This window comes from Bos grunniens, chromosome 10 (assembly GCF_055505025.1).
Source record: "Bos grunniens cultivar Pamir isolate PY7600 chromosome 10, Bosgru_T2T1.0, whole genome shotgun sequence".
Taxonomy (NCBI): domain Eukaryota; kingdom Metazoa; phylum Chordata; class Mammalia; order Artiodactyla; family Bovidae; genus Bos; species Bos grunniens.
In genome coordinates this window covers 38,483,083-38,507,679 of record NC_141174.1, presented here as the reverse complement: position 1 = coordinate 38,507,679, position 24,597 = coordinate 38,483,083, and the positions used below count along the sequence as shown (strand labels likewise).

Genomic DNA, 24,597 nt, shown 5'->3' with positions numbered 1-24,597 from the left:
TCTCCTGTACAATGTCATGAACCTCAGTCCATAGTTCCTCAAGCACTCTATCTATCAGATCTAGTCCCTTAAATCTATTTCTCTCTTCCACTGTATAATCATAAGGGATTTGATTTAGGTCATACCTGAATGATCTAGTGGTTTTCCCTACTTTCTTCAATTTAAGTCTGAATTTGGCAATAAGGAGTTCATGATCTGAGCCACAGTCTGCTCCCGGTCTTGTTTTTGCTAACTGTATAGAGCTTCTCCATCTTTGCTGCAAAGAATATAATCAGTCTGATTTTGGTGTTGACCATCTGGTGATGTCCATGTGTACAGTCTTCTCTTGTGTTGTTGGAAGAGGGTGTTTGCTATGACTAGTGCGTTCTCTTGGCAAAACTCTATTAGCCTTTGCCCTCTTCATTCCATGTTCCAAGGCCAAATTTGCCTGTTACTGCAGGTGTTTCTTGACATCCTACTTTTGCATTCCAGTCCCCTATAATGAAAAGGACATCTTTTTTTTTTTGGTGTTAGTTCTAAAAGGTCTTGTAGGTCTTCATAGAATCATTCAACTTCAGCTTCTTCAGCATTACTGGTTGGGGCATAGACTTGGATTATTGTGATATTGAATGGCTTGCCTTGGAATGAACAGAGATCATTCTGTCGTTTTTGAGATTGCATCCAAGTACCACATTTTGGACTCTTTTGTTGACCATGAGGGCTACTCCATTTCTTCTAAGGGATTCCTGCCCGCAATAGTAGATATAATGGTTATCTGAGTTAAATTCACCCATTCCAGTCCATTTTAGTTCGCTGATTCCTAGAATGTCAACGTTCACTCTTGCCATCTCCTGTTTGACCACTTCCAACTTGCCTTGATTCATGGACCTAACATTCCAGATTCCTATGCAATATTACTCTTTACAGCATCGGGCCTTGCTTCTATCACCAGTCACTTCCACAACTGGGTATTGTTTCTGCCATCCCTTCATTCTTTCTGGAGTTATTTCTCCACTGATCTTCAATAGCATATTGGGCACCTACTGACCTGGGGAGTTCCTCTTTCAGTATCCTATCATTTTGCCTTTTCATACTGTTCTTGGGGTTCTCAAGGCAAAAATACTGAAGTGGTTTGCCATTCCCTTCTCCAGTGGACCACATTCTGTCAGATCTCTCCACCATGACCCGCCCATCTTGGGTGGCCCCACAGGGCATGGCTTAGTTTCATTGAGTTTTGGGGTGTTAGTTCTAAAAGGTTTGTCACACTAGGACAAGGCTGTGGTCCTAGCGTGATCAGATTGACTAGTTTTCTGTGATTATGGTTTCAGTGTGTCTGCCCTCTGATGCCCTCTTCCAACTTGGGTTTCTCTTACCTTGGACGTGAGGTATCTCTTCAGGGCTGCTCCAGCAAAGCGCAGCCGCTGCTCCTTACCTTGGACGAGGGGTATCTCCTCACAGCCGCCCCTCCTGACCTTGAACGTGGAGTAGCTCCTCTAGGCCCTCCTGCGCCCGCGCAGCCACCGCTCTTTGGGCGTAGGGTAGCTCCTCCCGGCCGCCACCCTGACCTCGGACGAGAGGTAGCGTCTGAGGACTTAATGAGAACTTAAGGGGCACAAAATTTTAGTTAAGCAAGAGGAATAAGTTCTAACCAGCAGATCATTGGTTGAATAGCTCACGGATGTCTGGCCCTTGGCAGAGGAGCCCTGAAAACAGAGTGGAGGAATGCCTCAAAGTGTCTCAGGAAGACACCTCTCCCGCCACAGGACGCCTGGTTGGAGGTTGCCAATGCAGACCGGTGCACAGATGCTGATGTGAAATGAAAATATCTCCTTCCATATCAATAAACAAAAAATGTCACAGCTGTCAGCAATTTCTGGCCTCCAAATATGAATGAGGGCTCCAAAAACTGATTCAGAGTATGCGGCCACCGCCCACAGTGATTGCTGTGGAGCTGGGGGATGAAGGAAGGTGAGCAGGGAAATAGGACCAGACCAGATAGCTGAAGTGCATGAGAAAGGAATGAATTCAGCAAGCCCAGAGGCTCGCATCTTCCCATACACAGAATGCTGAATTCCTTAACTTGATAACCTGGTCTTTGATGTTTAGACTGCCTGCTCCCTTTGTTGCAAACTTGTATATAACCTGAGTCCCCTCCTGCCTCCTTGGAGCAGTTTTCTCAGAGCTACTGAGATGCTGTCTGCCTGACTCAGAGTCCTAAACATTCCCACCAAATAAAATAACTCTCTACTTTCAGGTTGTGACTGTATTTTTTAGTCCACACTGGGCTGAGGCATAGGTAGCCCGGGTGCTGCTCAGGGCTTGGGGAAGAGAAGGAACCCCTGGCTCTTTGTTAGAAGACCCCACAGCAAGAGTTACACTTGATAGCATAGCATATTTGCAAAGAAAATATTGTTAAGCAGTTGATCTCTGATTAAAAAAAAAAAAAGCCCAATTAGTGAGCAAACCATGTCCATTAAAAGATGAACCATGGCCTTTACATCCTTGGGAACCAGGTTCCTCTAAAGTTGACCTTATCACACTGAAGCTGGGAGTGATGCCTTTATGGACTAAGGATTGTCAAAAGGATATGACAACAAAATACAAGACTGTCACATCCTAAAATACACCCCAAAGAAGAACCATAATGGGAAAATGGCAGCCCTAACTGTAGGAAGAAAAACTGTATCACATTTCTGTAAATCTACATCTATATTGGAAATTTACTGGAAACTTGACTTGCTGCCAGTATGGAAAGTTAAAAACCTTTCATAATAACAGACAACATTGTCATTAAACCAGACATTCCTTGTTATGCTGCTCATTTTCTCCCAGACAGTATATGAATGTCACAACAAAAATCATATTGGTAAAGGTTTTTGAGGCATCATGAAAACATGGGGATTCAAAGGCCAGAATGGCAACCCACTCCAGTACACTTGCTTAGAAAATTCCATGGACAGAGGAGCCTGGTAGGCTACAGTCCACAGGGTCGCAAAGAGTTGGACATGACTGAGTAACTTCACTTCACTTCACTTCACTACTACTCATGGTCAAACAAAAATCCACAGAAGTTCTAGAACAATTTCAACCAGTGATGTTGCCAGAGTCAGCCTGGAACTAAAATGCCTGGACATATGGGAAGCACAGATAGGATAGCATGTGGACTGAAAGCACAATATAAGCTATGTAAATGGCTCTGTCAGTTCAGTTCAGTTCAGTCGCTCAGTCGTGTCCGACTCTTTGCGACCCCATGAATTGCAGCATGCCAGGCCTCCCTGTCCATCACCAACTCCCGGAGTTCACTGTACCTGGACATAAAAATTGCTCAGAGATGCTCAGAGATTCTAAACTGCTCACAGATAAAGATTACTATTAAAATTTATTACTCCCTATGTATTTTCCTAATGGAGATGAAGAGGAACAACCATAAGATTTGTAAGATAAAAACATGTGCCCACCTAGCACACCTGCTATTATATTTGTCTATCCTCACTGGACAGGTAGAACCTCACATGTTCTTTGATGTGAATAAAAGATAAAATTAGCCAGGATTTATATTCTCTGTTCTCAAGCACAGCAATACCATACGTGTTATCTTTGTCAAAGGCATAAATATATTACTCATTCTCCAACTAAACTCTGTTAGAAAAATTACTACTTAAAGGATTTCAACCCTGAATATTCATTGTAAGGACTGATGCTGAAGCTGAAGCCCCAGTACTCTGGCTACCTGATGGGAAGAACCAACTCACTGAAAAAGACCCTAATGCTGGGAAAGATTGAGGGCAGGAGGAGAAGGGGGCAACAGAGGATGAGATGGTTGGATGTCATCACTGACTCATTGGATATGAGTTTGAGAAAACTCAGGGAGATACTGAAGGACAAGGAAGCCTGGCATGCTGCAGTCCACAGGGTCACAAAGAGTTAGACATGACTTAGTGACTGAACAACAACAAATCAGTTAAGTAGATTGGATATGCCAAATTTAGAGGAACTGGCAGTTTGCATACTAGCAAAATCTTTGTAATTTGAAGGATTCATTCTTTTTTTTACTGCATATTTCCCAGGTTATCTTAAAGTGTTTGCAAATTTAATTTCTTTTATTTAAAAGAAAAATGAAGGAGTGTGGTCAAGATAGTGGAGTAGGAGAACCCTGAGTTCACCTTCTTCCACAGGCACACCAAAATTATAACTACTTACAGAGAAACTATTAATGAGAAAGACCTGGGGACTAGTAGAAATGATCTCTTACAACTAAAGATATAAAGAAGGAACCACAATGAGAGGGTAGGAGGGGCAGAGACATGGTCTAGCCAGGCTTCATAGCCCTAGGGTGGGCAACTCACAAATGAGAAGACAATTACAATTGCAGAGGCTCACCCCAAGGAACACAGGGTCTGAATCCCACCCACATCAAGCTCCCCAGCCTGAGGGTTCTACACCAGGAAGAGGAGTCACCAGAATGCCTGATGCTGAAGGCCAATGGGGCTTACTTTCTGGAGACCCACAGGGTTGTTTGAAATAGAGTCCACTTTTAAAGGGAGAACACAAAAGCTCATATACACCAGAAGTCAGGACAGAAGTAGTAATTCAAAAGAAGCCTGGGTCAGTCCCACCAACTGCTATTGGAAAGCTTCCTGGAAAGATAGGAGGCAACTGGAGCTCACCCTGGGGACAGAGACGTTGGCAGTATCCACTCTGGGGAATCATCTACCACGAGGACATTGTGCTGGCAAGTGCCATTTTGGAATCCTCCCTCTAGCTTATTAGTACCAGGACTAGGCCCACCCACCAGCCTGTTGGCATCAGTACTGGATCAAACAACTACCAGGCAAAGATTCAGCCCCACCTATGAAGTGGAATACTACTCGGCCATAAAAAAGAATGAAATCTTGCCATTTTCAAAAATGTGGATGGACCTAGAAGATATTATGCTAAGTGAAATAAGTCACACAAGAGAAAGACAAATACTATATTATTTCATTTACATGTGGAATCTAAGAAACAAAACACATGAACAAACATAACCAAATAGAAACAGAGTTATAGATACAGAGAACAAAAGCGTGGTTGCCAGAGGGAAGGGGGTGGGCAGAAGATAGAAATAGGTGAGGGAGATTAGGAGGTACAGAGTTCTAGATGCAAAATAAATGACTCATGGCATGAAATGTACAGTGTGGAGAATACAATCAATAATTACATAATATTTTTGAATGGTTACAGACAGTAATTAGACTTATTGTGGTGATAATTTTGAATGTATAGCAATATACAATCACTATGTTGTGTATAATAACAGGAACTAACCTAGAGTTGTAGGCCAATTATACTTCAAAAGCAAACTCATGGAGAAAGAGATCAGAAATGTGATTACCAGAGGCAGGGTGGGAGGAGGGGGGATTGGATGAAGGCTGTCAAAAGGTACAAACTTCCAGTTATAAGATAAATAAGTACTAGGGATGAAATGTACCACATGAGAAACATAATTAACACTTGTATGTTATATATGAAAGTTGTTAAGATAGTAAATCCTGAGAGTTCTCATCATAATAAAAAAATTTCTTTCTATTTCTTTAAACTATATGAGATAATGGATGTTTGCTAAGCGTTCTGTGGTAATCCTTTTATGATGTATATGAGTCAAATAATTATGCCATACACCTTACATTTATACAATGCTATATGTCAATTTTATCTCAATAAAACTGGAACCAAAAAAATTAAAAATATGAGTCAGTTCTAGAAATCTGCTGTATGACTATTGTACCTGAAGTCAACAATAATATATCAAACACTTAAAAATTTGTTGGGATTCCCAGGTGGCTCAGTAGTAAAGAATCCTCCTGCCGAGATGGAGTTTGATCCCTGGGTTGGGAAGATCGCCTGGAAAAGGAAATGACAACCCACTCCAGTATTCTTGCCCAAGAAATCCCATGGACACAGGAGCACGGCAGGCTATAGTCCATAGGGTTGCAAAGAGTAGGACACAACTGAGGGACTGAACATGCATGTGAAAATTTGTTAAGAGGGTAAATCTCATGTTAAGTGTTCTTTCCACAATAAAATAAAATACAAAAGTAATTGAATTGCCAAAGAATTCTAACTAATATCAGGGTTAGTCAAGACCCCAAGTCCAGAACTCTAAAGTGTGGGACAGATACCTTGCCACAATCATCAGATACTAGACTTGGGGATTTAAATTCCACACACTCTTGCTCAAAACTAAGCAGAAGAAGGAAATGGAACTATAAAAAGAAACATGAATCAGATTTTTGGTCAGCTCTATGGTGACATTAAGGCACGACAGCGGACCGATTCAATTCACAAACTTCCCTTTGGGAACAATACTAACGAGTGGAGAACCAGTGAATTTCCTCCCTACAAGTCAGTGTAATATCCTGACCCTTATACCTAACACAGTACAATCATACTTGGCCTTTTCATAGCAAAAAAGGGAAAGGAAACACTCAGAATCACTTTAGTTTTGAATCTGCAGAACATTCCATATGTTCATATTCAATGCATGCTCCTTGAAAAAACAAACAGTACAACACGGTAAATCAACTATACTCCAATATAAAATAAAAATTTAAAAAAAAAAACAGTGGGACAACAGTATATAAAGTGTAGAATATTATAAAGTCTTTCCTCCCCTCTTTGCTATGTATCCCTATACTTTGCTATCACTTTAATATGTACCTTCCCAGTGTGGTGTGCACACACACTCACATGCACATGTACACACACAGTATTTGAAATAAATGGTATTATCCTAACCACACCATTCTTCAATTTGTTTTCCTTACTTAAAATTTGTATACATGGACCTTAGTTTTTCTAATGACTGCCTAGTATTACATATGACTAAGTAATCACTCACTGAGGGAATACTTTTTATTTTATCTCCATTCTTATTTCCATTTTTAAAATTTTTATTTAAAAGTAATGCACATTACTTGTTTTAGAAATTCAGACTGTGCAGAAAGTACCTAAAATGAGAAACAAAAATCTCCCACCACCAGCCCCACCACTCCCACTAATTAAACATTACTCAGAGGTTTAACTAACAGTTTGTAAGTTCTACTGTGATTACCACTTGAAAACTGTATGTAATATATTTATGCCTCTTTTTCTTGATTTATCAACTATATACTATCTACTGACTCTTCATGATGAAAAATTAGGAAAAATAGTACATTCACACATGGATGGAAATGAAACACAGCATTTGGCTATTGAACAACCTCCCCCGCATTGCAGGTGGATTCTTTACCAACTGACTATGAAGGAAGCCCATTGAACAATCTCAGCCTGCTGCTAATCATGATTCATCTTCTGTGGTAATACACCTTGGTGGCTACAAATAACATTTTAATTATAGAAATATAGTGGTTTAGTAATAAATTGGACTTAGATAAACTTCCCCAGGAGACAGAATACCTCAGTTCTCATTTCATGGCCCTGCTGCTGATTAACTTTGTGACTGTAAACATATTATGTAACCTTGTGGTGCCCTAGTTTCTTATCTCTTCCAACAGGAAAAACTGTATCTTACAGGTCTGCAAGAAGATCAAATTAAATCATGCCTTTGAAAATGCCTTGTAAACCAGGGAGGTATCATTAGCACCTCTTTAGCCACCTCTGTCATTCCTGGAGCTGATGAAGGGCAAACAAGGCTGAGAGTGAGGCAGACAGGTCAGGTTGCAAGGCCAGGAATCCTCACCTTGCCCTTTGGCTTCTCAGGTTTCAGCCCCTAAGACGTCTGATGGCAAGGGGGTGCCAGTGGGAACAGAAGTTGAAGCACCAATTGGGTTAGCAGGATCTGTTTTGTATCCCAAAGATAAAAAGTCTTAAAGCTAAACCAGAAGCTGGAAGCAGGAGAAATAGATGCCTGGTGCATTAGTATATGGATAGATGTGCCCACTCCTTCAGCCTAGAACAGGATTTAAGTGCTTGACATGGGGATGGGGAGTGGGATGTGTGTAGATATCAGATGTCTCAAGTCTTGAGACAGTCCCTAGAACTGATCCTGGGACAGAAGAGCAGAAGGAGAGAGAGGAGCTCCTCGCTGCAGACAGGTCAATGTTACTGCCTGAGCAACCACCACAGTTCCTGAGTTTGGGAGTCATATGGGAGAGCTCAGACCCAGAGCCCTCACGCTATGCTTTTGAAGCTAGCTGTCATTCTATAAAAACGGTCTCTGGTGCTAATTCACTTATAGACACGTGAGGAAAGTTCATTCTGTAATTAATTGAGACATTCCATAAAAATACTGCTAAACTCACAGCTATAGAGAACAAACTAGTGGTTATCAGGGAGGACAGAGAAGGGAGGAGGGGCAATATAAGGATAAGAGATAGAAAAAAAAGTATATTATGGGATTCTATGATATCATGTGTTGTGAAACTTTTGAAAAATGTAAAGCACAATAGAATGTAAATAATCTTTCATCCCATTAAAAAATAGAATGAAAATAATGCTACAGTGGGGAAAAAAAACAAAAAAGAATACAGTTGCTAGAGGTCCTTTGAGGAGGGTAGCACATCACAGCTCTACAGAGTACCCCCTTGCTGTGAGACTGATTTTGTCAGACTACAGGTTTGTTCCTGGTGGTCCTGTAGAATACTCATTAACCAAGCTAACGCATTATCAAATCCTATAATTGCTTCACATTCCTGCACTTTTAAAAATGAACTAAAATATTTTAAACAAATGCAAGACCCAAGTCATTTCATCCCCACTTACTTCAGTATGGAAACAGTGTCAGACTTTATTTTTCTGGGCTCCAAAATCACTACAGATGGTGACTGCAGCCATGAAATTAAAAGACGCTTACTCCTTGGAAGGAAAGTTATGACCAACCTAGATAGTATATTCAAAAGCAGAGACATTACTTTGCCAACAAAGTTTCGTCTAGTCAAGGCTATGGTTTTTCCTGTGGTCATGTATGGATGTGAGAGTTGGACTGTGACGAAGGCTGAGCGCCGAAGAATTAATGCTTTTGAACTGTGGTGTTGGAGAAGACTCTTGAGAGTCCCTTGGACTGCAAGGAGATCCAACCAGTCCATTCTGAAGGAGATCAGCCCTGGCATTTCTTTGGAAGGAATGATGCTAAAGCTGAAACTCCAGTACTTTGGCCACCTCATGCGAAGAGTTGACTCATTGGAAAAGACTCTGATGCTGGGAGGGATTGGGGGCAAGAGGAGAAGGGGACGATAGAGGGTGAGATGGCTGGATGGCATCACTGACTCAATGGACGTGAGTCTGGGTGAACTCCGGGAGTTGGTGATGGACAGGGAGGCCTGGTGTGCTTCGATTCATGGGGTCGCAAAGAGTCGGACACGACTGAGCGACTGATCTGATCTGATCTCAAAAACACTATATACACTTTCTTACATATCCACAATATTATGTTTTGTATTTTTTAGTTTCCATAATTTAGGTTAATGAGAAATTAATGCTTTCTTAGGATGCCCTAAGAAAATCAAGTTTCTGAATCTGATGCACAGTGAACTCACTAAGGTAAAATGCCTTACGTAAATGTCTCTTCCAGCAGTCACCAGAACCCCTCTGTCTGAACGTGATTTTAATGAGTGGACTACAATAACCAGGGTCCCTCACCTCTAACACGCACAAGTCTATTCAGACTTGTGTACACATGCACAAACGATGCACACACACACATGACTAAGGGGAAAATGAAGTGACCTCTTCTACACAGTATAGTAATTGGTCACTGTAGCAATACTGGTAGGCTATCAAGATAAGTAGGGATGCTACCTATACAGAGAGCACAAAATCTATGCTGGCTTGGAAAAGGGTAAATGAGAACATCAGAGAGCTAGGAAAGTACCGGCTTGTTGGGAAGGGAACTGAAAACCACAAGCCCCTACCAACAGAAGAAGTATTTCATTCCAGGATGAAGTTCTGCTGGTTCTACCTCATCCCTTCTATCCTGGTGTATAAGACTCTCATTAACCTCCCCTTGCCTTCCCTATCATAGCCAGTAGCCTCCTCCGGACTCGTGGGTCCCTAGGGTAGAAACTTCATAGGAAGTCCTCTTTCCCATCCTTCCCCTCCATCTTTCTTACTTCCACACCTCCCCCACAAATGCCTGTTCCACTAACTTTAAGAACACACTTGTTTGGCCTAAAGCATATTCAGCACATAGCACAGTGTGTCTGGTTTACAACAAATTCACACGTTGGAATCCTAATGCCCACTGATGTGATGGTGTTAGAAGGTGGGGCCTTTGGACAGTAATTGGGTCATGAGAGTGGATAAACAGGATTAGTGCTCTCATAAAGGAGAGCCCGCTGAGCTTCCTAGCCTCTACTATCATGTGAGAACACAGTGAGGAAGGGCCAGCTATGAACCAGAAAGAGGGTCCTCACCAGAACACAACCATGCTGTTGATGTTGGACTTTAAAGCCTCCAGAAATGTGAGAAAAACATTTCTGTTGTTTATATGCCATTTGATTTGTGGTATTTTGTTATAATAGTCCAAACAGACTAAAATAACCTGCTAAGAAATATGGGTTGGGTAAATGGATGATGAGTGGTTTAAATGAAAGGGTAATACTTCAAGACCTATGTGAGTTTTGATGGAACTCTATTATGACATGGAAAGACTATTCACCAAAATGAGTAACCAGTCATAACAAGCGGCTAATCACCCAAAAGATTATAAAAGTGAGAATGTTACATATACACCTTCCCCACCACCATCACCAACCAGCAAGCATAGAAGGGAGGAAAATGTCAGAATGGAAAGATGATGGGCACTTGGCTCGACAAATTTTGACTCCACCATTCTCTAGTTGGGAGACTTATATGGACAGCAGTGCACCAGGCAACAGGCTGAGGTCTGCTGTGGGGCTGGTTCCTCTGTTCAACAAATGCTTTTCGAATATCTACTATGTGCCAGGCAGAGGACCAGGTACGGGAGACATAACAGTGAGCAAACAAAGGCAGTCCCCCATTCTCATGGAGCAGAGAGCCTAAGAAGTCAGTTGGAGGCAGCTCTTAATCAAATAATGTCACTAATGAAAATAAAGTTACATAGTGAGACATTAGCACATGTAACAGATGGACTCATCTGGACTTGGGGTGCTATGAGTGCCCTGGGGGAGAGTGGCTCCAGAGTCTATTTAGGATTAATTAGGTAAAGGAATGGTGAGGAAAACCATTCCAAATAAGGCACCTGTGCTTACAAAGGCTGTGATCAAAGTCGCAAACAATGCAAGTTCAGTGTGGCTTCCTGTTAGAGTGCCTGAGCTAGGGGTGGAGGGGAGGGTGGAGACTCAGTCAGATTTCTATTCTGAAAAGTCCAGTGCATTTTAACAGGACCCCTGGGAGGCTGGGGCAGCCACAAGCAGAGCACTCTGTGGGTTCTGGGACCCCAGCTGCACCCCATCTATATGAGGACAGGTAGGCTGCCTTAACAGAACATTGGGAAGCAGGGACTGATGGACCTAAGAGACTGAATCCTCCAGCATCTGCACTAGGAAGAGGCTCACTGATACGTGTGTGTGATCAAGCAGAGGGAGAATGCAGTAAAATCCCTAACTTCTAACTAGCAATGGGTCTAGATTAGGGTCAGCAAACTACAACCCAAGAGCCAAATCCAGCCAGCACCTATTTCTGGGCAGCCCACAAGTTAAGAATAGTTTTCACATTTTTAAATGGCTGAAAAAAAATCAAAAGAAGATGAATATTTTGTACCAGGTGAAAATTACATGAAATTCACATTTCAGTGTCTATAAATAAAGTTTTATGGGAAAACAATCATGCTCATTTATTTACTATCGTCCATGGCTGCTTTCACAACACAGCAGCAGAGCCAATAACTGCCACCAACACTAGGGTAGTGCTGCAAAGCTAAAATTATTTACTATCTGGCCCCTTATAGAACAAGGTTGTCCGTTCTTGGGCTAGTCAGAAGAGCCTATAAATCTGAGCGTGTGGTCAGACAACTGACAAATGAGCTTTAGTGGGAACAAGTGCAAAGTAATGCACATTGGGATAAAAATATACAAACTATTTATAAAATGAAGACAAGGCTCTGAGCTATGAGTTCACAGCTCAGAACTAAGCACAATGGCAAAGACTAAAGGCAGCTAGAGTAACAGTGTGTGAATTTCCTGCCCCAGACTATAAGAATCAGTACACAATGGATGGGGTTGGCTGTCTGATGACATCCCTGGGTAGAGGCCTGGAGAATGATTTCAGGACAACTAAGCTAAAATTCAACCTAGAAGAAAGGCTACATTATTTTGCACTTTCACTTAAAAGTTATATACAGACATAGATAATGACAGTCTGCATATAATCTCCAGAAGAAATTGGTGATAAAGATTTAGAATGTGTGGTATTACTACTGGGCTACTGGGGGATGGGTTATCATCAAGACTTTGTCTTGTTTAACTTTATAGCCCCAGTCCCTAGTTCAATGACTGGCATATGATAAGCGTTCAAACAATATTTGTTGAATAAAAGGAGAGAAGGAAGGAAGAAAAGGAAGATGAGAAGGAAGGAGGGAAGAAGAGGAAGAGAGAGAGGATTAAGGAGGGAAAGGAGGGAAACTGGATAGAACCTATAGAATTTGAAGGCTGAACAGGAGTTGGACACCCTCCAAGAATGGGGAAGAACATCCCAGTGGGAAAACAGAAGAATAAGAGGCCAGGAGAGACAATAAGGCTTGTAAAATATATCACAATAAAACTCCCTGTCACCTTTGCTCTATCTCCAAGGTAACTTGGTTTCTCCTACCACCGGCCCTGTGAAGGGGCCAGGGCCACAGGAGAGGTGTGTCCTCCAGGACAATTAAGGTATCAGCCACACAGTAATTTCCTCAGGCTCTCCGGGCAGTAGGGCATACACTGATTTATTCAGCCTGATACTCAGGGGTAGTTCCCACACCTGCAAAGCTGATAGAATTGACCTGGGACCTTGGCGGCTCTAGCAGGGTCATTGGGGGCCCTACCTCGTGTGGCCGCCTCCCTCTTGGACACCTCTGACCTCTTCCATTTCAAGGTAACAGGATTCACGTCGGGAGAGTTCCCAGAGAACACCCAGCCCCGTGTGCTGCAGGCCCAAAAGGAACAAGATGCCTTTCTCAGGTAAGATACTCTACCTGCCAAACACTCAGCCAGGGCTCCAGAATCCAAACGTTCAGGGTTCTGGAATCTATTCTCACTGCGAGGGAAACTCATCCTAGTAATGTGAAAGTCCTAGGCCCTGGGAATCCCCTCTGTCCCAAGCCAACCAGGACAGTTGGTCACCTGCCAGATGGATTCCTCATTTAATACACTGGGCTGGTTGGGGAGGAAGAAATTTCCCTCTGTCCCTCTTGAATTCATGTGGCTGGACTTAAAATTAATTGAAAACAAGAAACAAATTTAAATTCATGCCCATGGAAGACCCATAGAATGAGACCGAAGAAGTAGCCAAAGTAGGCAGACTTTATACTGTTTTCTCTTTGGCTACACTGGGTCTTCGTTGCTGTACCCAGGCTTTTTCTACCTGTGGTCGCTAAGCCATGTCCACCTCTTTGCAACCCCGTGGACTGAAACCCACCAGGTTCCTCTGTCCATGGGAATTCCCAGGCAAGAATTCTGGAGTGGACTGCCACTTGCTTCTGTAGGAGGATCTTCCCCACCCAAGAATCGAACCTGGGTCTCCTGCTTGGCAGGCAGATTCTTTACTGCTGAGCCACCTAGGAAGCCCCTCTAATTGCAGCGGCAGGGGCTACTTTTCCTTGCTTTGTGCAGCCTTCTCCTTGCAGTAGCTTCTCTTGTTGGGGAGCACAGGCTCTAGGTGCACGTGCTTCAGGAGTTGCAGCACACAGGCTCACGCCATATATGGCTCATGAGCTCGAGAGTGTGGGCTCAGTAGCTGTGGTACACAGGCTTATTTGCCCCACAGCATGTGGAATCTTCCTGGACCAAGGATCAAAACCATGTCCCCTGCACTGGCAGGCAGATTCTTAATCATTGGACCACCACTGGAAGGACTGGTGCTGAAGCTGAAGCTTCAATACTTTGGGCACCTGATGTGAAGAACAGACTCATTGGAAAAGACAGTGATGCTTGGAAATACTGAGAACAAAAGGAGAAGCGGGTGACAAAGGATGAGATGGTTGGATGGCATCACTGACTCAGTGGACATGTGTGTGTGTGTGTGTGTGTGTGTGTGTGCGCGCGCGCGCGCGCGCGTGTTAGTAGCTTAGTGTGTGCGCGCGCGCGCGCGTGTTAGTAGCTTAGTCATGTCTGACTCTTTGCAACCCCATGGACTATAGCCTGCCAGGCTCCTCTGTCCATGAAATTCTCCAGGTAAGAATACTGGAGTGGGTTGCCATTTCCTTCTCCAGGGGATCTTCTTGAACCCACGTCTCCTGCACTGCAGGCAGATTCTTTACCATCCGAGTTTGACCAAACTCCAAGAGATACTGGAGGACTGGGAAACCTGGCATGCTGCAGTTCACGGGGTTACAAAGAGATGGACACAACTTAGCAACTGAACAACAACAACAACAACCAGGGAAGTCCATATTTCATACTTTTTAGACAAACTTTTTTGTGAGGAATTGACAGGACAAAGAAACTTAGGTTCTGGGTGCCCAATTCACGAAGAATCAAAACAGAGTTTTGGCTTGGAGTAGTAAGCTAAAGAAGTAGTGAAGGTTTGTTCACCTAGACTTCTCAGTTCCAATTCCCTATCTTTGGTGATAAGGTGTCCTTGTATCTGCAGATATAGGGAGTGTAAGTTTCACAAGAAGAGATTATTTCCGGCTTTCAGGAAGACAGAAGGTTCAGAGTGCCTCTTCTTCAACTGGCCATAACTTTGATTCAAAACAAATAATATGCCATCGAGGCATATTTTTGGGGTGGCCTACCCAACAGGCTTCTTGTTCCATTGTTCACAGACCTCATGTGGGCCTGCTCCAGAGAAACTGCTGCCTCCCAGAATGTGCAGAGTGGCTCCTTCTGGATCAGGGAAGGGACAGCATGGGCCGGTTGGGTCACTGGGAACAGAAAAGGGGTTCCCGAGGAAACTCAACTATTGGAAACTTGGATCTAGGACTCTCATTTTTTATCTGGTGTCTCTATGTGTTTCTGTGTAAACAATGAGGATGAAACAGGACTTGGTATCAGGGCAAACCTTCAACATTTACAATGTTTGAAGATAGGGAAGAACTTTCAGGAAGGCTGCCTGAAACATTCTTTGTGAGTAAGCAGAATGTGAGTTATTAAAATATAACTAACAAAGAGGAATATATAACTTTGTTGGTCAGTATAAAACAGTTGTAATAATTACAGTAATTTATATCTAATGACCATGTAGCATAGTGATTATGAGGCATTACTGTGTCATGTAAATCATACACAAAGATCTTTGTGATTAGGGTACTAAATTCTGCTCAGTCATGTGTGCACTTGTGGCCAGCTTAAAACCATTAAAAGTAATTTAGGTTGGCTTAGTCTGGTTTTTTTGCTTCAGGGAATACAGAGAGTGAAATAGTAGGTGAACTTGTTTCATTTGATTCAGCAAGGACCAATATAAAGATACTTAAAAAAAAATAAACGCCATCTTTATTTGCAAAAGAATTCTGGGAAAAAGTTAAAGCACTTTGTAGATTTTAATCTAATCAATCCTCACAATAACCCAGGAGGGAGTTCTTACACAACAGCTTTCTTTGTTTAAAGCCACCAGTTGTCAGAGGCCACAAAAGAGTCCCTTTGTCTGCCATTGCTTCTTTGTCCCAGTTTAATTCATAAATGTTGTAACATTCTTTGAAATGAGTCTAGTATAAATACAAACTACTAGCATATTAACAATCTCTAGTCATTATGAGACATATTGACCTCCCTGGTAAGAATTTCTTACAAATGACTTTACACACTAGCTTGAAGACATAGAAATATTTGTTAGAAAGGAATTTAAAGTCATGGATGAACTCTCTATAACAAAAATATTTTCATCTATTAATTCCATGTATTTACAGTGTTTCTGCTCTGAGCACAATGTCAGCTACTAAGGGCACATAGAGCCTAGGAGAGAAATAAAGTAATTGTAACAGCGAAACATATGTGGTGGTGATCAAGAGGTCTAAGTGACTCAAAACATGTTTAATAAACCAAAAATGGAGTGTAGCAGTCCTAAGAAGGATATCAGATGACCAGCATTCGCCTGTACCCTTGGTTTGCAATTTGATTTAGATGGCGTGGTCTTTAATAGTTCTCACTAGCAAAGTAGGTTAAGTGGATGTTTTACATTCAAAATCTCACTGGATTTTTACAGTGTCGCTATGAAACAGGTAGGACAAATTTTATTTTCCACTATTAACACACAAGAAAATGAGTTCAGCAATAGTACACTACTAGAGATCACAGTAAATAGATGGCAAAATTAGAAGCTAAAACCAGGTTTTCCAAATTCCACCCTCATCTTCAAGTTTCCCCAGCCCAGCCACAACCTCCAAACTCCAGGACTGATGCACTTAGTTCTTTTTATATATATACTTTTTTTAAAGTTGATATGTTGTATTTTTATTTTTATTCAGTTCAAGAAATTTTTTTTTTTTTTTTTGGCAGAGCAGCATGCAGGATCTTAGTTCCCCAACCAGGGATCAAACCTGAACCTGCTCGCAGTGGAAGGGCAGAGTGGTGAGTCTCAACTACTGGACTAGAGGGAAATCCTATGCTTAGTTCTTAAATTACTGTCCCAGCTGGGACCTCCTATTCCCTTTCATTTCAGCCAGACATGATTAGAGAAATCCATAGGAATATTTAATTAAAAATTTTTTTAAAAAGACAGAAACAAAGATATGAAAACTACGAACTTGTTTGAAAGTAGGTTTGGCTCACAGGTTGGTGAAATGGTAGATGGTCTCTAGAGCCAGAGATGTCCTTTATCTCTTCCCTGGCCAAGAAGACAACTGCCTGTCCTCAGGTAATCTATTTCTGGTATTTCTTCTCCCCTGGAGGAGAGGTTAAACTGAATCTCCAGCCACTGTGTTACGGAGTAATCCATGGAAAGACGAAAGCATTAGCTTCACCAGAGTTGTGTATCACATCACTAACTCCTGTTCATACCCATCCAACAGCTTTCATCCCCTCCTAAAAAAGGTAAGGGAACATATTCCAAAAACATCCTATAGGAACTTCCTACAGCCACATACTCCAACAGACAAAAGAGTTCTCAGGATGGGGAATATGCAGCATTTGAACCTGTCAACTAAGTAGATGAAGCACCTTTTCTACATTTCAATTAAAAAGAAAAAAAACTTTTTCCCCCTTCCATTCCCAAACAGGATTTCACAGGACAATACAGAGGTCTCAAATTGTTGGCAAATCTTTAATGTATGAAACAGAGATCTCTCCTAATATATCCCAAGAAGTCTAGATATTTTTCTGCAGATTATTCCATTTTTATGCAGAAAGAAACCAAGAGGGATAGTGTAGAGTGATAGTTAAGAGCTTGAGCTCTGAAACCAAACTGATCTGAAATTGAGTTCCTGCTCTGTTTGCAGCACGACTCTGGCCAAGTTACCTAATCTCCCTGAGATTCTATGTCTCCATCTACTTAAAAAATAGTAATCACTGGCATTGATAGAGTACTTACTGTGCTAGGAACTAGGTATGTTAAGTTTTACATGCTCTATATACATTATTCCTTATTAAGGCCCTGTGAAGCAGGTATGATTATCACTCCCACTTCATAGGTAAGAAAATTGAAGCACAAAGAGGTTAAACAGTTCGCCAGAGATTATATGACTCTAAGTGGTGAAACCAGGATGCAAACACAAGCAGTCTGATTCCCACATCCATGCTTTGTATCACTAGTGATTGTATCCTAATGATGCTGTAAGGATTAAATGAACTCAGGTAAACCAAATCCCTTGCCTAGTGCCTGGCACATAAACAAGCCTTAAGTAAATGTTAGCTGTAGTATTATTTTTAGCACTGTCATTTGTTCCAAGAGATATCTGGGCCAGAAAACAGGTTTTGACATAGGATATTTTGCATCTATTCCAGTTAACTGCCCTGAGATATGTGTCCTGAAATCGAATTGACTGGTCTCTGCTATTACCTAAACCATCTGTATGTTATAGGTTACCTGGTTGAGAGATAGGCTAAATGGTTGACAACTTTTTCCATTTGCCCAGGCAAAGTATTAAGAAGTATTAATTCCCATATAAAAGAATGGCATACTGATCAAGAGCTAGAATACTTGCAGGAAGCACTCCGCTCATAAATGGGTTATGTTTCAAAAGCTGATTATCTATTGTTATAAATTCTGAATATGTAGATATAAGGTTGAAAATGGTAGTTACCTTTCAAGACTAGTCACAGAAATCTATTTATTTAGCCCCCTTTAAAGTTCAGTGATAGAAATCATGCCACTAACTCAAGGCAGGCCTAGGAACAAGAGTCCATGTGATAAAAGAATAAGAAAGGTATCTTTTCTGGAACAGAGGAAAGTTGATATTGACTATATTAGTCATCTATTGCTGTGTAACAACTTATCCCAAAACTTACCATATTTTAGCTCTTCCCAACAGTTTACTGTAAATATCAAAAACAAACAAAACACATGCTTTGCCTCATCTTGTTTTTAAAAACGTCTATCTCCATTCCTTAATGGAATCTCATTTGCAAAATTTTTAGTAAAGAGTGATCACATTCCTGAAATACTTTATTCATTTGTTATTTCTCATTAGTAGGATTTCAGGCAATATAACAAACTAAAAGTACTAGCAACAAATAAACTACTCCCAATCTGGATGGATTAATATTAGAATTAAGGAAGCAACCTTCAGGAAAATTTCTTCCTTCTGTTGATAATGACTGAGGTCCCCTGGTTATTAAATACTCTGGGTCTAGGGAACTAGGGGATCGCTAATCCAGTTTTCCTAACCTGACTGCAGTTCTGTAGGAATATCGTGGCCATTCAAAGGTGAGTTGCAACTGAGACATGCAAGATTCTAAAGTATCATCTGGATCTTCAGAGGAAAATGATGTTTATATGACTTTTTATTGTATTTTCTATAACTTAAAATGTGGTAATTTATATAGATTGTTGTTAAAATATATTTATAAACACTGGATTAATGGGAGTTTGCACTAGTCTTCTAACACTGCTGTTGTTTTAATCTTATTTGAGTCTGAAACCCATTTGAGAATACGATGAAGGCTAACAGACTTACTCAAGAAAATACATATATCCACAAAATTTTGCATGTAGTTTTAAGGCCTCCAAATCCCCTAAGACTCACCTGGAGAATCGCCAGAGAAGCAGAAGGTGGGGCTTATTGTCATTTTATTTTGTCATTAAAATTAGATCTAAATTAGAAGCTACTACTAAAAACTTAATTCTTTTTAAACCTTGCTGTTAAACAGAATCAACAGCCAGTACAGATACTTTTACAGTAAGTTTGCTACTTACAAACAAATTCCATTCTGCGAGCACGTTTGCAAGCAATTTGTTCCAACAAAGTTAGCCTAGGTACCCAACTAACACAATGGGCTCTATAGTTCAGTTCAGTTCAGTTTATTTCAGTTCAGTTGCTCAGCCGTGTCCGACTCTTTGCGACCCCATGAACCACAGCACGCCAGGCCTCCCTGTCCATCACCAACTCCCAGAATTCACTCAGACTCACGTCCATCGAGTCAGTAATGCCATCCAGCCATCTCATCCTCTGTCGTCCCCTTCTCCTCCTGCCCCCAATCCCTCCCAGCATCAGAGTCTTTTCCAATGAGTCAACTCTTTGCATGAGGTGGCCAAAGTACTGGAGTTTCAGCTTTAGCATCATTCCTTCCAAAGAAATGCCAGGGCTGATCTCCTTCAGAATGGACTGGTTGGATCTCCTTGCAGTCCAAGGGACTCTCAAGAGTCTTCTCCAACACCACAGTTCAAAAGCATCAATTCTTCAGTGCTCAGCCTTCTTCACAGTCCAACTCTCACATACATACATGACCACAGGAAAAACCATAGCCTTGACTAGACAAACCTTTGTTGGCAAAGTAATGTCTCTGCTTTTGAATATGCTATCTAGGTTGATCATAACTTTCCTTCCAAGGAGTAAGCGTCTTAATTTAATGGCTGCAGTCACCATCTGCAGTGATTTTGGAGCCCACAAAAATAAAGTCTGACACTGTTTCCACTGTTTCCCCATCTATTTCCCATGAAGTGGTGGGACCGGATGCCATGATCTTCATTTTCTGAATGTTGAGCTTTAAGCCAACCTTTTCACTGTCCACTTTCACTTTCATCAAGAGGCTTTTTAGTTCCTCTTCACTTTCTGCCATAAGGGTGGTGTCATCTGCATATCTGAGGTTATTGATATTTCTCCCGGCAATCTTGATTCCAGCTTGTGTTTCTTCCAGTCCAGTGTTTCTCATGATGTACTCTGCATATAAATTAAATAAGCAGGGTGACAGTATACAGCCTTGACGTACTCCTTTTCCTATCTGGAACCAGTCTGTTGTTCCATGTCCAGTTCTAACTGTTGCTTCCTGACCTGCATACAGATTTCTCAAGAGGCAGGTCAGGTGGTCTGGTATTCCCATCTCTTTCAGAATTTTCCACAGTTGACTGTGATCCACACAGTCAAAGGCTTTGGCATAGTCAATAAAGCAGAAATAGATGTTTTTCTGGAACTCTCTTGCTTTTTCCATGATCCAGTGGATGTTGGCAATTTGATCTCTGGTTCCTCTGCCTTTTCTAAAACCAGTTTGAACATCTGGAAGTTCACCGTTCACATATTGCTGAAGCCTGGCTTGGAGAATTTTGAGCATTACTTTACTAGCATGTGAGATGAGTGCAATTGTGCGGTAGTTTGAGCATTCTTTGGCATTGCCTTTCTTTGGGATTGGAATGAAAACTGACCTTTGCCAGTCCTGTGGCCACTGCTGAGTTTTCCAAATTTGCTGGCATATTGAGTGCAGCACTTTCACAGCATCATCTTTCAGGATTTGAAATAGCTCAACTGGAATTCCATCACCTCCACTAGCTTTGTTTGTAGTGATGCTTTCTAAGGCCCACTTGACTTCACATTCCAGGATGTCTGGCTCTAGGTCAGTGATCACACCATCGTGATTATCTGGGCTGAAGATCTTTTTTGTACAGTTCTTCTGTGTATTCTTGCCACCTCTTCTTAATATCTTCTGCTTCTGCTATAGTACTGTACTGTAATAGGTTTATAATACTTCATAATACTTTTTACACAAATAATGCATAAAAACAAACACAAAAATAAACATTTTTAATCTTATAGTACCTTGAAAAGTACAATGGTACAGTACAACAGCTGGCATACAGGGGTTGGCACTGAGTGAACAGGCAAGAAGAGTTACTGACTGGAGGGAGAGGAGGTGGGAGCTGATGGTGCTGAAGGATTGTCAGCAACAGGAGATGGAGGGCAAACTGTAATTTCACTCACACCTGACATTAACGGCACAGGTTCCGATTCCTTGCTGGATTCAAGTCTATCTACATTCTTGAAAAAAAAAAAATGATCCAGTGATGTCTGGGTAGTACTATATACCAGCTACATCACTGCTGCTTTTAAACCTGCTTCCGGACATCCTGAGCTTAAAATAAAGATCCTGTAGCACTATATTCTATATAGTATTATACAGTAAAGTACACAAAAGCACAACCACTTGTAGAGCATGCACATATATGATAATGTATGCCAGACACGTGAACTAATCTATGTGATTAGACGGTGGGAAAGCATGGAAAGCATGTTCGCATCTTTCAAAGTTCACATCTTTGACCGGTCATAACCTGAAGGTTGGTATGTAGGGGACTTACCGTACTATATATAGTTCCTGTGCTTGGGTTTAGTCCATACTGTAAATACCTTGGGTGCAAAAGGAACCTGATAGGGAGCACACAGATAACACATATTTGCTGAAAAACAACAGTAAATACAAAGCAGGACACTGAACTGCTTATGACCACAAGCCTTGCCCTCTCCGAGCTGATCTGACTGTGCAGCAAATTTTGCCAACCTGCCAGAGAGGCAGCAACTCTAATGGCAGAAAAGCTGCTCAATTTAGCAAGAAAGGGTTACATTCTCCTGTCGCCAAGCATCTGAAACCCAGATCTCAATCAAAGATTCTCTAGGCCGTCCTTCAGCGGAGCGAACTCCAGGCAGCAACGCCCAACCTCGGGTGGGCGGGACCGTAGAAATCTACCCACTTAACCCGAGGACTCCAGCTCTCTCCGACCCTGCCTCCCAGCCTCGGGAAGTGTAGAGCCGGTTGAGGGGCGGGGGACGCGGCGCGCGCCCCTGCCCCGCCCCGCCCCTCGTGTGCGCCTCTGCCGGGCGCGCCAGGCCTGCGTGTCCTCGCGCCCACCCCTCCCTGGCGCGGCTCGTCCGCGGCCGCTCCAGCGCACGCGCGCGGCTTCGCGCAGGGCGGGGAGAGGCGGCGGCCGTGGGCGCCCGGCCCCGAACCTGTCAGACTCGGGAAGCCGGCCTGGAGCGGCGGGCGCTGCAGGCTCGAGGACCGCCCCGCTCCTTCGCGGCCCCGGGCCGAGATGCGCGAGCCGGCCCCGCGGAGCGGGCCGGGGGCGGGGAGATGAGCGGCGGCCCGACAGCGGCACCCCAGGTAGAGCGCTGCCCTCTTTCGGAGCCCCGGCGCCCCCGCCGCCCCGGGCTTCGGAACTTGTGGGCTCTGTCGGGCCGCCTTTAATTTATAATGTGTTTCGTTTCCCACAGAATGAGAAGGGACGCGCCGCAGTGCCACTGGGAACTGGCTTTCGAGTGAAGTAGGAGTCTCCGGCCGTCCGCCTGCACCCAGCCGCTCGGCGCCGCGGCCGCTCAGCCAGTGCTATGGCCGGATCCGGCGCGTGGAAGCGCCTCAAATCAATGCTGAGGAAGGATGATGCGCCGCTGTTCTTAAATGACACCAGCGCCTTTGACTTCTCGGACGAGGTGGGCGACGAGGGGCTTTCTCGGTTTAACAAACTTCGAGTTGTGGTGGCCGACGATGGTTCCGAAGCCCCGGAAAGGCCTGCTAACGGGGCGCACTCGGCCCTCCAGGCCGACGATGACTCCTTGCTGGACCAGGACTTACCTTTGACCAACAGTCAGCTGAGTTTGAAGGCGGACCCCTGTGACAACTGCAGCAAGCAGAGAGAGTTGTTGAAGCAGAGAAAGGTGAAAACCAGATTGACCATTGCTGCCGTTCTTTACTTGCTTTTCATGATTGGAGAGCTTGTAGGTGAGTTGTGTTGCCAACTCACTTTCCACTTACCTTGCCTACTGCTTTGGGGTTTAAACTTGCTTTTTAGGAAGCTTGTTATTTATCGAGATACTGATCTGGTGATGTGCCGAGGCCTCACAAACTGCAGATCAGCCTAGGTACAACATAAACTTCCAAAGATAACTTTGACATTTCTTCTAGTTCTCTGAACACCATGTCATCTACTGTAAAGTTAAGGACATTATCTTCATTATATATCATGTAACTTCCTGTTTCAGAAAAAAAAATCTGATAAAACACTAGGTTAATTTTTGCAGCGTTTAAAATAGCAAATGATTCTAAAATTACTTAGAAAAATAACATTTTACAGTGTGAAGGGACCTTACTGAACACCTGCTCCACCTTTTTTAAGAGATCTGAGGGCACAGAGGTTAAATAGATTATGAGGACACTTAAGTAAGTGAAGATCTGCCATCCCATTGTCTTGATTCTTTTTCCCTCTGCCATTGAATTTAGTGGTTGTTTACTATTTCCTTTTGTATTTATATCCAGGAAATTTGCATACCTAAATACTACTAACTAATCTCAAAGTTTTTCATTTTAAGGAGGATCTGAAAGCCAGACATCTTCCCCAGGTTTTATGATTTTGGTTTTTTCACTTTTTAATTATTCAAGTAATGCAGTTTTACTATAAAATACATTCTCCATTTAGAGATTAATTTCAGAGTCACATTAGTATAACTGCTAACTTCTCTAAGTGATAATTGATAAAGTTACATTAAAGAAAGGAGATTATTCTCCTGTGTTCTCCTTTTTTATATTTTGCCACGCCCTGGGGCTTCTGGGATCCTAGTTCCTGGACCAGGGACTGAACTTCTGAGGTAGTCCGAACCACTGGACTGCCAGGGAATTCCCTCCTGTGTTCTCTTAATGAAGAACCATGATGAGAACAGAGAAAGCCATCTGGATTTAAGATGCTGGCTGGAGGTTATGTGCAGAAAAATTATGTACATTTCCTCAGTCGTTTCATACCACTCCTCCCCAGTGCTCACTTCAGCCGTGCTAACCTTCTTTCTCCCTTTGACTCAGAAAGCTCTTTTCCTGCCCATAACACCTTCAAACTGACTGGCCCCTCTACATCAGTGGCTTTCAAACTTTTTTGATCTCACTGTAGTAAGATACACGCTTAACATAGTAACCTATGTAGGCATGCATGCATACATATGTAAGTATGTTCAGACACATACACATATGTATAAATATATGTATAACTAAAACAAAAGTTGCACATCATGTGATGTGTTCTACTGTTTGTTCAATTATGGTCCAGCCCATAATTGATTTCATGGTCTAGGAATGGGTCACAGCCCACAATTTGAAAAACACAGCTTTATATGGA

General features: G+C 42.4%; 1 protein-coding gene, 1 long non-coding RNA gene and 1 pseudogene across 3 annotated transcripts in view; 2 read left to right on the top strand and 1 right to left on the bottom strand.

The window, feature by feature from the left end:
- LOC147364368 (uncharacterized) overlaps nucleotides 1-24,597 on the bottom strand; it is a 93,957-nt gene that overhangs the window by 14,607 nt on the left and 54,753 nt on the right. The gene's annotated exons all lie outside the window — the stretch shown is intronic.
- On the top strand, nucleotides 1,898-22,760 carry LOC147364372 (large ribosomal subunit protein uL3m-like; annotated as a pseudogene).
- SLC30A4 (solute carrier family 30 member 4) overlaps nucleotides 22,218-24,597 on the top strand; it is a 32,138-nt gene continuing 29,758 nt past the window's right edge. Inside the window, exons 1-2 of one of the 2 annotated variants that reach the window (XM_086320709.1) lie at nucleotides 22,218-22,601; nucleotides 22,712-23,216. In XM_086320709.1, coding sequence (XP_086176835.1) covers nucleotides 22,826-23,216 — 391 coding nt within the window. In that variant the 5' untranslated portion in view covers nucleotides 22,218-22,601; nucleotides 22,712-22,825. The remainder of the gene's footprint in view (nucleotides 22,602-22,711; nucleotides 23,217-24,597) is intronic. The other variant, XM_086320710.1, reaches the window with a different exon arrangement.